Genomic DNA, 15476 nt, shown 5'->3' on the forward strand with positions numbered 1-15476 from the left:
CGCAGTTTTGCCAGAAATCGAGACAAACTGTTTAAATTAGGATATCTTGATGAAATTTGGTACACATGTGAAAATTGTACGATGGGTACGACCCACTATTAAATGAAATATTATATCTCCTGCTCGACCGATTTCAACTACATTCGGTAGATAACATCCTTATCTTATATATTATTATATTTTGCACCTTAAAGTATATCCTTGGCCTTGTAACTTTCAAGTTGCAAGCGCATAAAATGTTAGGTTGCACCAGAACTTAGCCCTTCTTTACTTGTTGCTTTAATGTTCGTAATTTTATCTTTCGTTTTCGATGGGTTTCAACCTAAATAAATTATCTGGCTCGTCCGATGTATCGGCACAGACCACTTTGTATCTTGCTCAAAAAATGTCTGTCGGTCAAGCAAAAAAATAAAACCAAAAACTTCAAGTTCGATTGCACCAAAGCAAGAATATGCAACAGAAATAAAAAAATTTCCTTACAAAAACTTGATTTTGATCGGTTTTAGTTCGCGTATATACAGACAGAAAGATGGACGGACATCAACTCAGCATCACGTTGTTCATTAATAGAGTTTACGGCGTTCCCTTCTGGATGTTTATGCAAATAAATTATTTACCTTTCGGAACTGACACTTCCAACAAGGTCCAAATATTGAGGAACTATGCAGATGAAGAAATGAAGCGAAAATTGCTGATACTTCTTAGGAACTAACGCAGTAATATCTCAGCAGAGTAACTAACTAGGATGCCAAAAGTTATTTCACCATCAATCCATGTCATCCATGTAGAATAGCACCACCAGCTTGCTGACTAATCTCAAAGTACGAAAGAAGCTTTCATAGACTTCAAATATCGAGGCCATTCAAATCTATTGATTTTACGAAATCAAGAAGCTGAAATTATCTATAAAATGTAAATTCTTATTTATACTTCTTCAATATCAATTTCATCCCCTTGAAAGTAATTCCCGTCCAAAAAAACGAAAATTTGCCGACGTTTTTTCCAGTTCTCAATACAGTCAGAATTTTTTTTTTAGTTATCGCCTTCCAGACCTGCGATTCGGTTTTTATCTCCTCAATCGTGTCAAAACAGCGTCCTGTATTGGCCTTTGAAGCCAGAAGTCGCTCAGAGCCAAAGACAAATGCAGTAATTGCGGAACAATATGACTCGGAAAAACCAATGATAGTATGACATGATGCAATATCATTATCAAGGAACGGAGAGTTGTTCACCCATAATTACGCCTAATTCAGAGGATTAACTTGACGCAAACGCCGCATAACGCTCAAATAATATTTTTCAAAAGGTGTAGGTCGTCCTACTCAAAGTAATTCCTCTTGACCCCAATACATTTATGCTAAGGTTTTTTCCAATCCTCGAAACAGTTATTAAAGTCAATTTCCGGAATAGCCTTCAATGTGCTTAAATATTCACGTTTAATGGCTTCAATTGACTTAAAACGGTTTCACCGGAGTGGTCGTTTGATTTTGTTGCATAAAACTCGAATATTATATGACAATTTGGCCCATTAGAAGTAATTCGGATAATTGAAGAAAACTGTCAAACATAACCTTAATTTATGACCATCCTTGGCGTGGTTTTTTCGAATTCGGCTAACCTTTGCCACGATGTTTGACCGATTTATCGTCTATTTTCGGGTCGTAAGCATAGATCCAAGACTCATCGCCAGTAATAATAAGTTACCTGCCATTCTGGAAGTCGGAGAACATTGTTTCGCAAACTTTAACGTGATGCTATTTTTCGAAAAATTCAGTGATTTTAGAAGCAATCGTACTTTCGCTTATCTTAGACCCAAATGATCTTTCAAAATGGGTTTCATTGATCTTTCCGATATTCCAACGATTACAGTCAGATCTCTCATCTCGTCGATTCTCGATCACTAATTCCTTTGTTTTATTAACGTATTGATCATTAGTTGATGTTGATGACCGTCCTGCACTAGGCTCGTCGTACAACACGTTCTCGACATTCTTTGAATAATTTGTACCAATCAAAAGCACTTTTTTGCGACAAACTGGACGTTTCGTCACCAGAAATTTGATTCCGTACAAAAAATTTAATGGAACTTCTTTGTTGAATATTTTCAATCATTGTCACTGACCAACGTAGAAAAAAATATTTTTTGCACACAACGCTATTTTAAAAAGTCCGAATATACCGTTTAAGATTTCATTAAATTCTTATGAAAACTGTCCACATTTCATTTACTCATTGTTTGTGCAATAAAACTAACTCGAAGAGATTAGTTTCTATTTTATGCCTTATCTGAAGGCCATAGAGATGGATTTCCAATACTTGTAAGTAACGTCGAAGTTATTCAATGCGATAAAAGATGGATTGGAGGATGGAGATACATGACTCACGCAAGTCACGCAAATGAGTGGCCAGTAACGATTCTTTTACATATGGACCAAGCAGGTCACGACTTCCGGAAAAAGGAACAAACAGCCTCGGAAGAAAAACCCCCTTTTGATGACGACCATGACAAACGAAATAAGGATTACGATTTGAGGGTATGCACCTGGAATGTCCAGTCCCTTAATTGGGAAGGTGGCCCAGCTAGTTGATGTCCTCGTGAAAATAAAGATTGACATCACCGCCGCCTAAGAAATGCGATGAATGGGACAAGACTGAGGCAAGTAGGTCCCTTTGGAATTTTCCTCAGTGGCCATATAAAGGAACGCAATTTGCCTCTGTACAGCAAAAAACGCACATCAACAAACACAAGGAAGGTTCGTCGTCGGGAAGTTGCAGTCAAAACAGATAGCCTAACGATTTTTTATTCGAAAAGAAGCTGCCTTTGTGCCGCGATGTCTGAATTTGGTATCCCCGCAAAACTAATACGGCTATGTTGACGTTGAGAAATACTAAAAGCTCCGTCAGGATCGGGAAGAACCTCTCCGAGCCGTTCGATGTCATCAAGGTTTCAGACACGGCGACTCAATAGAGAAGGTACCATCTACTATAAGAGTTGCTGGCGTTTGCCGATGATATTGATATCATTGGCTTCAACAACCTCGCCGTTAGTTCTGCTTTCTCCAGACTGGATAAGAAAGCGAAGCAGATGGGTCTGGCAGTGAACGAGGGCAAGATGAAATATCTCATGTCATCAAACAAACAGTCGCACTAGTGACTAGGCTCCCACCTCACTGTTGGCAATCAAAACTTCGAAGTTGTAGATAATTTCGTCTATTTAGGAACCAGCATAAACAACAACAATGTCAGCCTAGAGATTCAAAGCAGAATAACTTTTGCCAACAGGTGCTACTTTGGACTGAGCAGGCAATTGAAAAGTAAAGTGCTCTCTCGACGAACAAAAATCAAACTCTATAAGTCACTCATTATTCCCGTCCTGCTATACATATGGTGCAGAGGTATGGACGATGAGAATATTTGATGAGTCGGTCGGAGTTTTCGGAAGAAAGGTTCTGCGAAAGATTTATGATCCATTCAATGGAACGATGAGCTGTATGAAATATACGACGACATTCACATAGTTCAGCGAATTAAAAGACGGCGGCATCGCTGGCAGAGTGGACGAAAACACTCCTGCTCTGAAAGTATTCGACGCAATTCCCTCCGGGGGAAACAGAGGAAGAAGAAAACTTCTACTTCGTTGGAAAGACCAGGTGGAGAAGAACCTGGCTTCGCTTGGCATTTCCAATTGGCACCACATTGCAAAAAGAAGAAACGACAGGCGCGCTGTCGTTAACTCGGCTATAATAGCGTAAGCGATGTCTACGCCAGTAAAGAAGAAGAAAAGATGACGCATCCCGTATATGGAGGAAAGTTAACATGAATATCGAAATTTTTTTAATCGGTGTACTAGGCCTATGGAAAATGGATACAGCGATAAATAAGAATTATGAAACCAATTCCACTGTTCATAAACGGAAGATATATTGACTAAACACGGCGTGAAACGAATTTCGTTCTTCATTCTGATCACCAAGGCGTATGCACACATAAAACTATCATTAATCCTAATGTCGATTATTTTGTTTACTTTAACATTTGACTCAACACGCTAGAAAATATAGAAAATATGATTATCAATGCGCAATTACTTTCAGTTTTATAAACAAAAACGATTATTCACTAAATACGGCTGATTAACCAATTTGTCTCATTTGCTCTTATCTCTCTAATTTCATAGACGTCAACATTATTTAATATAACTAATAACGGCTTGGCGAGGTTTAGAACTCATCTTATGATGATAATTTAATGATTTAATTTTCAATTCCCGCAATACATAAATTTGCATTTCAAAAACATAATCGAAACCGGAAAATGCTCGAATCTACAAGTTACTTTTAGAATTAGGAGCATATTATCTATGTATGTATATATAATTAGACCAGTGTAGTAAAACCGCCTTAGTTCTAATAAATATGTATGTATTTGGCAAAGGTGCTCCTAAACTGAATTCATTGAAAACATAATGACGGTATTTCCAGTTCAAAGAACTTAATGAGTCAATACGAAGCGGAGGAGGTGAGTTAATGTAACTCCGGCTTGTGTGACGCTGAAGGCCTTTTGGTTGTAAACTATCTGAAGAATGTTGCTCTGGTAACAGTACTTACTTTCGCTTATATCATATCAACTATCTTCAGTTTCTTATTTAATATCTATAACTAGCCCAAGCCAAACTACTCACTAAGTTGAGTCTAACTCTAACAAGCCTTGCATTGGAGAAAAACCAGTCGCCGAATAACTGAATTTGCATATCTTTTGTTGTTCGTCAGCGTCATTCATGCTTTATGCAGACCAGTTTTTATTGTATTATAGAAACACACACACGTATATTATATATTATGGATATTCTTAAATGATATGTGTCTTTATTATGATGCGAAATTCACGTGTGAGAAACTTGAAAACAAAACCTTTTTATGTGACAAAATCCATTGTATAACCGATAACAATGGCATAGTGGACGTAAGCAACCGATCCACCATTTCGGTACATATGTCATTTTGTGACGAATATAGAAAAGTTTTCACGTTTTTCCATATTTTTCAAAAAGTAATAAGTCTATGCTTTGTCGGTATTTTTTGTTTAAAGTTTTTTGTATAAAAATCCGTAATTAATTCTTATCAAATTCAAGTTTTTTTACTAACCTTGGAAATATTTATTATCAATAATCATGCGAATGACATGTTTAGTAGTTTCACGTTTTATTCAATCGAAATATGTATTTATATTTATAAGCAGTGCTCACAAACTCGCTCGTTCTCCTACGCATGCGTGCACGCTTTACCGCTAAGCAACGCGAAACACGTGGTAATCAAAGAACTTAATACTCTCGCAACATTTTGCACATGAGTGTAAAGGTTTTTTTTAGAAAACGACTTTTTGAACAGCTTCGAAAAGCTGGTGGAGGTATCATTATACCACATGATCATACATACTTCTAATGGCAAGACAAAATGAAATCGTGACGTCTATCTGGATTTTTACAAACCGAGTCAAACGCTGTAATTAATTGTGTGAATAACTAGTGGGAAGTGCGTACATAGTTTAATGTGTTTTTTGGAAAAACGTCGGGGCCCATCTTTTTGATTAATCGCATTGTGTGAAAGAATATTCTTAGAAGCAGGGACTCAGTGGATGTAGCAGCCTGCCGATAGGATATACTGATGAGAATGCCAAAAGTAACATCCCTCTGGCTGCCGTACCAGTACAAGTCGTTAAAAATGATGCATAATGAAATCTCCGAAAGACAGATGGTTCAAGGGAAGATGGAATACCTTAGGGACCTGCAGTATTGCCAAGATCATGTGCTAGAACCCCAAAAAACACTCGAATGCTTTTTGCCCACGCGGTCTCGAAAGGATGATTTTTGATCTAACTTACGGATGCAGGTGGATGGACAGCAGTAACGACGATCAAGCAGAAAGTGCCAGAAAGTAGACATGAGAGAAAGACTGGAACACCTCTTATGCTTCTGTGCAGTCTTAACCAGAACTCATTTTATTGCCTTTATCTGCCATTACAGAGAACCTGTAGGTCTATGAACGGCGTGGCAACAATTCAGTAAACCTAACCTAACTCCCGTTGGTCCGATGTAGACGAAACTCCGTTCATTGCATTTTCGTTACGACTTTTTGGCATGGTTTTTCGGCTTCAGCTCACCTATGCCACAATATTCGGCCGATTGATCGTCTTTTTCTAGCTCGTAAACATAGATACAAGGCTCATCGCCAGTAGCAATACGTCTCATTATTTCCTGGTGGTCGGAAAGCACTATTTCACAGACGCTAACGCGAAACTGTTTTCCGAAAAAAATGAGTGATTTTGAGACTAAACATGCTTTCACTTTTCTTAGGCTAAAACGATCTTTCGAAATGGTTTTCATTGATTCTTACGATATTCCAACGATGTTGTTTGTAATCATCAGTTGATGTTGACGGCAGCTCAACCAACCTAGAATAAAACGACGAATGGATATTCGCACGAAATTTATTTTAAAATGTTTTTTTTGGCCCCAAAATTATATAAGATTTATTTAAAAAATCAATAGATGCATACCTATATTATCTCAAAACCTACAGTTGCGATCCAAAAATTCTACACGCTATAAAGCGCTAACATCTAACCTTTGGACGGACCCGTACTTATCACTTCCCTACTTTATTTATACAAATCGCTCATCATCAAGAACCGAATACTTTGCATATATACACAAAAGTCGAATCTATTTAAATAAATTAATTAACACGGCGAGAATATGAATATGATACACTTAACTAAAAACTAGATGATGTTATTAATAATATTTACAATGGAACTTTGGCATATAAATAAGTATACGTGTATACATATATGTATGTTTCATATTAAGCGGCTCACAAACCATTATAACAGCGGAGCTCATTTGGCTGCGGCTTCCGTGTGTCATTAGCTGTCGAACCAGCCACTCACCGCCGGTCGCAGCAGCCGCAATCGCCACAACAGCTTAGCGGGTTTAAAGTGTCGCTACATTTTGTGAATTATTATTGAATTATTTGTGACATACAAACAACACATACATACTTACTTTTTTTCGTAAAAAAATATTTCTTCCCAATCACTCGGTGCACTCCAAACCACTAATGACTAACTAACCGCAAAGAAATATTTGAAATGATTTACTTGAGACGCAGATTGAACTTTATTATTTCTCCACTGCTGAAGCTGTGACGTTTAGTTATTTTGATTGTGTCAGCACAGCCGAATTGTATTAATTTGATTTGTGCATGACTCGTCTAAATATTTGCGCATTCGTGGTGTCATAAACGAGCCCTCCACACGTTGAGTCAACGCCTGTGCGCTTCCGCATTAGAACTCAAGAGGGAATTCGCGCCAACAGCGCCGCCAAGTACTTAAACATAGACCTCAGACACTCAAATCACACTTGTGTGCAAATATTTATATTCATTCGTTGTTTGCGAATTCAGTGGCTAGTTTGCGCTATACAAATTTTAGTCAATAGAAAACAATGAATTTCTAAATTAATGAAATAATTGTAGGCAAATAAAAGAAACACTTGAAAACTGCTGAGAATTTACATAACTTATTTTTGGTTTTTATTCGCATATATTAGCAAATTTTTGTTGTTTTAACTTCCGTTAGGTTATTGGCTTTTGAGATATGGATAAGTGTTTATCAAATTCAAATTTTGCTGTATAAATTTTCTACTGGCGTCACAAGCGGCGAGCTCGCTTGAATTGATAGTAAAAAATTTCCATTATATTCGACAATAATACGAGTATAATGAAGAAGATTGTGGTACAGTGTTTGTCCGAAAAGTAATAGGACTGAACCGATTTAAAAAACTTTATTGAACCAATCATTATAATTCTTTAAAAACTTTCAAAATAGGCTCCTTCTGCGTCGATACAGCGCTGCCAGCGCGAGTTCCAAGCATTGAAAGCATCACGGAAGGCATTCTCCGGAATAGCCTTAAGTGCCGAGGTGCATGCTACTTGGATCCCCTCTATCGTGTCAAAATGTTTGAAAAGATTGCCTCTTTGTCTCGTGATCATACTCAAAGATCCATGGCTCGACCGGTAACTGACCAATAACACGCGGGATGTTTTGCTCCAAGACCTGAATTGAAACGGGATTGCCCGCATACCATGTTAGGAAAGAAGATTTGCTTATTCATAAAGAACTGTCCTAAATAGATCAAATCTTAGATGTCTGCCAAAGGACCTAACATAACATAGCCTAACAAAATATGTTCTATAACGATGAAATACGCCAGAACCGTTATTTATTTTTCAAGGTGTCAGTAATATTAATAAAAATTATTTTTAGACATTTTCACTACGTGAGCAATGTCATTCATAGAAAAGTCAAGTGTTAATTGGAAGCAAAATACTGAATATACGCGTAACTACCTGGTAATGTTCACGACAGAATGATAACTACTCGACGTGAATAACACAGAAGAGCTACGAAAACGGAACTTAGTCATGAATCGGAAGTGATCCCAGCATGAATCAGAACTTAAGTTATTATTTTGACAACTCTATCATAACTGATTCCAGGCGTCAGTGTATTTTCGTTAGACTCGTACACACTGCCTCACCCGAGCGAATCAGAAACGAATCATCATTTTTTCGCATATAATAGTTGAGTCAGTTAGTGCTACCTTTCACTTCAATTTGGAATTTTTCACAGCCAAAGGTGCTAATCGAACTTAAACCAATAATTATGTGGATATATTCCGGTGTGCTTTTCTGGCGCCTCTTCGTGTTAAACTTAACAAGTTACGAAATTGCATGAACACAGGTGTTATGGACTGTAAGGGCTAAAAGATTGAAATCTGGATGTCTTCATTGTTGGTTTTGTGTTTGGCCTCATTGCTGTTCCATAAATAATTACTGAAGTTTTCCATTTATAGCTTGCGCATTGTTTTTAAAACTTTGTTAATTAAATTTAATTAGTAATACTAATTAACCGTACGAAATAATAAATCACGCAAAAGTAAATAAAATGACACATAACAAATTTTCCGCTTAATCAGGTATCACACGAAATTTCTTAGTACTGAGATAGAATCCCTTAATCCGAAAAACGTATGGAATGTTGTGTGGAAACAATTTTCTCCGAGAATCGTGGATGTTCGGTCATCCAACAACTAATTGATAACTAGATAACCTTACTTTGTAAGATGATTTTAATGCTAAAAAAATTGTTGTTATTGATTGTTATTATTCGCCATCTAGCTTTTTTCCCCTACTGCTTTCTTGTCAAAAAATGTATACGTAAAAGCAAAAACGGAATTATCGAGATGAAAGTGCTATGAATGGCAAAAGAAAGATTACTTTTCGCTTTTGAAAACTTAAAACAAATATAGGGACTGTACAAAGACTGAGTCGCTGATAGCGCGATTTGCAAGCATTGAAGCCGTCACGGAAGACATTCTCCGAAAGAGCCATGTGAGCCGGGGTGTTGTCGTGGTGCAATTTCAAATCGGCTGCGATGTCTTGTCGGACCCGATTGAGCCTTCGTTTGAGTCTCTTGAGAACTTCCACGCAAAACATGGCCTTGACGGTTTGTCCTGGAGGAACAAATTCATGATGAACGATGCCTTTGATGTCAAAAACGGCTATGAGCATCGTTTTAACCTTGGATTTGCTCATTCTTCCCTTTTTTGGGAGAGGAGACGGCGGCGTGTGCCACTCGGAAGATTGCCTCTTTGTCTCGGGATCATACTCAATGATCCATGACTCATCACCTGTGATTACGTTATTCAAAGATTGGAGGTCACTATCACACATGTTCAAATTTTCTTGATACACCTCCACTCGCACACAGAATTAAATCCTCTGCTCTAACGAACGCTGCATTTTCGGCTTGCAGCACTCACGTTGTGCGAAAATGCTTGTCCTGAGTCTCCAGGTGCTTGGAGACAACTGATCAGCCGCTCGTTCGTTAGCTAGTAACGCCCTCTAATACAATAGCTGCCTGCTTGTTTGAACATCTGGTATACATATGCAGTTTGCTCGATTCGCAAATCAATAATCGAAAGCAAGGTTTGAAGAAGGGCAAAATTGAGATACATGTATAATAGCTGATGTACTGCAACTCTAATCCCGTAAATGGCTGAAATCGATATATAATCCATCTTTTTCCATTCTCAGTTGTGTTTGTACGAGTATGTACAAATGGAATCCTTAAGAAAATTCAAGTGTTGCTTTTTACTTTTATACTCTGAACAAGTTGCAATAGTTGGCCACGAAGTCTGTCCAAACCAGAAGAAAAACGTTGGAGTCCCCATAAAGTTAAAAAGTAATCCCACTTTTCGTTGTAATTTTATAACTTAGGAACGAGCCTTTGTTTGTTCGCACTGAAGATATTTAGTAGATACATAATTTATGTGAAGTTGTTTTAAGAAGGGAACACAATCCCCTTCTTAAACTGTTAAACATTAATGCGGACATTTTGTTAAGTGCGCTCATGCAAACGGTGAGTCCTTTATATGAAAGAAAATGGCACGAGCCAGACTAGCGAATACGAGTATAGGTCGGCAAACGCGTAATGCAAAGATAAGCCATTACTAAGCCGATCACAGACTGCAGATGAACGCGCACAAGCTGATGCATCGCAGCGTGAACGTAACCCACGAAATATGTAGATCTGTTACCCTTGCACGGCGCTCACGAATACGTCGTTCTATCGGCTAAAATGATGGGTGCTGATTGCAGTCAGATTGATTATAATATGTACGGATACATTGGAATGGTGGACACAATTTGTCCAAATTGTTATCCGGCTAACTTTCAAGGTGAAACGCCTGGGATGTATTGTGCTAATGGCCAAAGTGAGATTTCCAGCAATTAAAACTCCACCCGAACGATTGCATTTTGTAGGTTTTGGGACATCTCAAACGTCGAATCTTTTTTTTAAGTCTTGTTCAACAGCACAATTCGAAAATTCAAAGGACATCTAATATTATTATACTATTGCAAACAGTGAAAAAGTTGTTGCCAAATTTTAATGAAGCTAAATCAAAAGGAAAAAGTGTTTTGATAAACCGCTTATCCCTTCGTGAATCGAACTGTTATGCCGTTTTCAATTCAAATGATTACAAATAACACCAAAATATGTGGCAATTAACAAAATATTTTTGGAAGACTATCTCTTTCAAATATCGCGGCTACGTCTCGGATGGTCCATCCGTTGAGTCCAATTTTCGGTGACACGTTCGAGCAATTCGACAGGTAGCTGCCGAGTGACACGTGGTATTTTGCTCCAAGGCGTGAATCGAACATATGTTGTCCACATACATTTAGACCTTACATATCCCTACCGAAAATCCTATATAACTATCAGGCCTAATGTACCTCTAAGTACTTCCCTGCCTTTAATTCTTGCAAGTTGCAAGAATATGAAGTATTCGGTTATACCCGAACTTAACTCTTCTTTAGTTTTTCGAGTATAATTTTATATAACAGTTTTCTATTCTTATTACTGAGTTTTATTTTTATTTGTATTTTCCTATTTTTTCTATAATTTTTGTATAATATAAATTACTTTCGGTGACTATGATTATCCTCTGTTATATGAACTTGACTAATTTTTAAAATTCCTATCAATTTCGCCCTTAAGCGTGCAATAAACTCTCCATTAGATCCGTTCTGTCCGACTTCGAAATAGATTCCGAGAAGGGTTTGCCTTGATAAATATCCACCTCGGCGCTTTCGCAACGCCGAAAGTCAAAATCGTACAGGCCTAACTTGTAGTACTTTGCCAAGGGCTTGTAAATATGTAAGCCGCGCCTACAGCGTATTACTACACCATTGTTGAAGACAATACGCGGCTTCTTTAATTGCTCATCGAATTGATAGTTGAACGAAATATTGCCGCTGTCCAACTCTTCGCGCAAATCATTTAACACATCCTTTTGCAGATTGCTGGACTTAGGGCTAGCGCGAGTAATTACACGCAAGAACATCAGATTTGAACAATTCTTTACAAGCACTTCGACAAAGTTAATGAAATGTTCCAGATGGCAGCTTTGAGTGAGACATGGTTCGTAAATATGCACCACCGATACTTTATCGTTCAAATAGCAGCCGATGAGCTTTTCATAGCTGCGACCGCGTGAACCCTCCGGGATGGCGATATGTTCCGTAATCTTGCAGCTGAACAAGTTCTGTTCGATTTGATCACGCAGACGCTGCACGTGCTTTTCGTAACTACTGAGATATTTTCTGAAAGTAAAAATTGTAAAGGAAATATTTCTTTGAAAAGTACCACAAAAGATCATGTCGCTCAACTTTGAGAGTGATAAGGTATAAGTTATACAAAAAAGAGGTTGTTATGTTAAGTACGAACTTTTCTAGAGCATAAACGTGGTTCAAAGGGTATGAAAACCTGAAGAAGAATGCTCATAAATAAATATAGTATAGAGTATAGAGATTTAATAAGGCTTGACCTTATATACCTTATGTATATATATGTACCTGTAACTATCTAACATATCTTCGTTTTGTTCGTTGTCCGTGCAGATTTGCAGTTTAACGAGACTTTCTTCGTATAGCATTCGTGCCTCTAATACATGACCGCTCAGTTCACACTCAAGCGCACGCATTATTAGCTCTTTAATGTCTTGCATCAGTGTTTTGTGATCTGGCTTCTTTGTTTTGTTGTCATTGCTTCTTTTCATATCTCTTGATTCGCGATCGCTTTTAACATCTCTCATATCCCTCGAACTTTTGACGTTGTTTATTTCGCGGTCGCTTTTTGATTCATGCTGTCTTCGATGCTCTAATTCGTTTCGTGAATTACGTTCAATTTTACTCTCATAATAATATTTTTCGTCGCTATCTTTTCGTCTCTCGCGATCGGATTTCGAGTAGCGCTCACTTCTGCTTTCGCGATCATGTTCTCTTCTACTTTCATGTTCAGTCTTTGAACCACGTTCGCTTCTTTGTTCGCTCCTTTTCTCCTTAGTATCCTTAAGAATTTTGGAGTCTCTAACATTACGCTCTCTTCTGGATTCACAATTTTCTCTGCCTCCCATAGATTCCCTTGTAGATTTTGAGCCTTTGGGTGATTTTTTCTCCATATCGTATTTAACTAAATTTTGATTACCAATCCCTGATTCCCAAAATGTATATATATATATATATTTTTATTTATTTACCAAAATTATTTTGCTACATTTTCCAAATAAAGCTTTGACAGTTCTTTTATTTTGTATTGATTAAAATGATTTCCTTCATATGAATGATTGAGACCTTGAAAGGGCTGACATTATGTGCTTATATAAAAATGCGAAACTTATTTATTTTCGAATATAGTGAAATCAAATTACATTACACAATATTTACGAAATAGCTTCCATAAAAATGTCACGAAAGATATAGATTACTATATACTAAGTATATATACAGTGGAATCGCGAGAATTCGTTGATCTTTTAAAGGAATCGCGTTAATTTGAAAAATTTGCATATATTTTGGTCCTCTCGTTTATTCGTATTTTTTTGACAATGAAAATTTCGTTTAATCTTTTATAAATCGTAATTGCTTGTTGACAAACTCTTATAATTCGTAATCCGAAGCAGAGTACATATGTACGGATCTGGTTGCTCAATAAGAAAAACGCAATTTTATGATTCAAAATACACTTTATTATTCAGTATAATCTCCCTGAAAAATAACACAGTTGCTTCAACGAACCTCCAATCTATGGATCCCATCCCAAAAGTCAGAATCCGGAAGATCTGCAAAATACGCTTCAACAGCCCTTATGACCTCTTCATTTGATGAAAATCGTTTGCCACGCATAATTTTTTTCAGTTCTGGAAACAAATGGATGTAGCTGGGGGCCAAATCTGGTGAATATGGTGGATACTCCAACAATTTGAACTTTAATTCATAGATTTTAGCCATTGTCAAAATGGTCTTGTGACACGGAGCATTATCCTGATGAAAAATTATTTTTTTCTTCTGCAAACCGGGTCTTTTGTAACGAATTCTTTCCTTAAACTGGTGCAAAAGGTTGAAATAATATTCAGAATTAATTTTTTTACCAGTTTGCTAGTAACCCACAAACAAAATTCCTCTCGCATTCTAAAAAACTGATACATGCCATAACCTTCTTGGCCGATTTCCGGACACGGACTCGTTTCGAAGCCCAACAACCAAGTTCAGACCGCTCTTCAGCCTCTTGTTTTGATTCAAGACATTTTTGATAGAACCAAGTCTCATCTATAGTGATAAATCAATGGACAAAATCTACTTCATCCTTTTTAAAACGCTTCAAATATTGCTGAGAAAGTCGCATTCGAATGTTTTTTGTTTTGGGTTTATAACGCAATCACCTTCACGTAGTAAAATAAAACGCCAAAAACAATGTGAATTTCCCTAAATTGAAAAATCTGTGCTTTTGTGGTTAACCCTGTCGACAGTCTTATACTCGTATATCCTTGGGGGACCATTATTAAAAGCAAAAGCACTTTAATTTGCCAAAAAAGTGAACATAAGTAATTTTAAAACAATTAGTGGTTGGCTAGATCGATAATTTTAGATTTAAAAGATTTGTGGAAAAGGTTCTGCTGTTAATGAAATTGTTTGTTTGACGTGGAAGGAAGAATTAAAGATTATGATGCTAAGGACATTTTTAACGCAAATGGTCTATTTTATAAATGCCTGTCAGATCGCACACTTTGTTTTAAAAACTAAAAGTGCTCCGACGGTAAACACAGTAAAGAAAGAGTGACACTAAAGTGACAAAAAAGTTGAAACCACAGTTTATTGGAAAGTCAACAAAACCAAAATGCTTCAAAAAAAGGCGTGGATGACTACTGATTTATTTAACGAATGGCTTAAAATCTGGAACAACAGTTTTATAAGAAAACCGAAAGATTATTTTATTCATGGATAACTGCTCGACGCACAATGGGTTTTAGCGACATACAATTACAATTCCTACCGGCCAACACAACTTCTAAGCTCCAACCTCTCGATCAGGGTATAATTAAGAATTCTAAAGCATTCTATCGCAAAGAAATGGTTTCCAATCTTGTAGATTGCATTGATGACAAAAGAGATATCATATTCACACTGTTTGACGCTATGGACATTTCGCTCAAAGCGTGGATCAATCTTGTGCCTTTAGTGTGGATTCCAACTATGATTTCTCAACTGAACATTTGACATCCAAAGAGGCAAAACCCGTCATAAAATAGCTGCGTTTTTTTTATAAAATTGAATTTCTCAAGTTGAAGAAGGCTTTTTGTTTAGAATTACTTTGGAACAGAGAACTCTTTAGACAAAATACGTGAAACGAGGATAAAACAATGCAAAAAACATACGTTTTTAAAACTTAAATTTTGATAATATGGCATGTGCTTTAGGTTAAATTAACTTATATGTAATATTAAATGTATACAATTTTAATATGTATGTGTCGATTATTAAAAAAAATAAATATCTATATATATAAAAGAA

The 15476-nt window shown here is 36.9% G+C and overlaps 1 protein-coding gene across 1 annotated transcript; it reads right to left on the bottom strand.

Annotated features, from left to right (window-relative positions):
* Positions 1-11500: 11500 nt before the first annotated feature.
* Positions 11501-13231, bottom strand: LOC105223062 (MIT domain-containing protein 1). Its single transcript, XM_011200666.3, has 2 exons — positions 12483-13231; positions 11501-12230 (listed from the first exon to the last, which is right to left on the bottom strand). Exons 1-2 carry the CDS (start codon positions 13085-13087, stop codon positions 11621-11623), a joined length of 1215 nt encoding a protein of 404 aa, XP_011198968.2. The 5' UTR covers positions 13088-13231; the 3' UTR covers positions 11501-11620.
* Between the last annotated feature and the right edge of the window lie 2245 nt (positions 13232-15476).

Source organism: Bactrocera dorsalis, chromosome 3 (assembly GCF_023373825.1).
Source record: "Bactrocera dorsalis isolate Fly_Bdor chromosome 3, ASM2337382v1, whole genome shotgun sequence".
Taxonomy (NCBI): domain Eukaryota; kingdom Metazoa; phylum Arthropoda; class Insecta; order Diptera; family Tephritidae; genus Bactrocera; species Bactrocera dorsalis.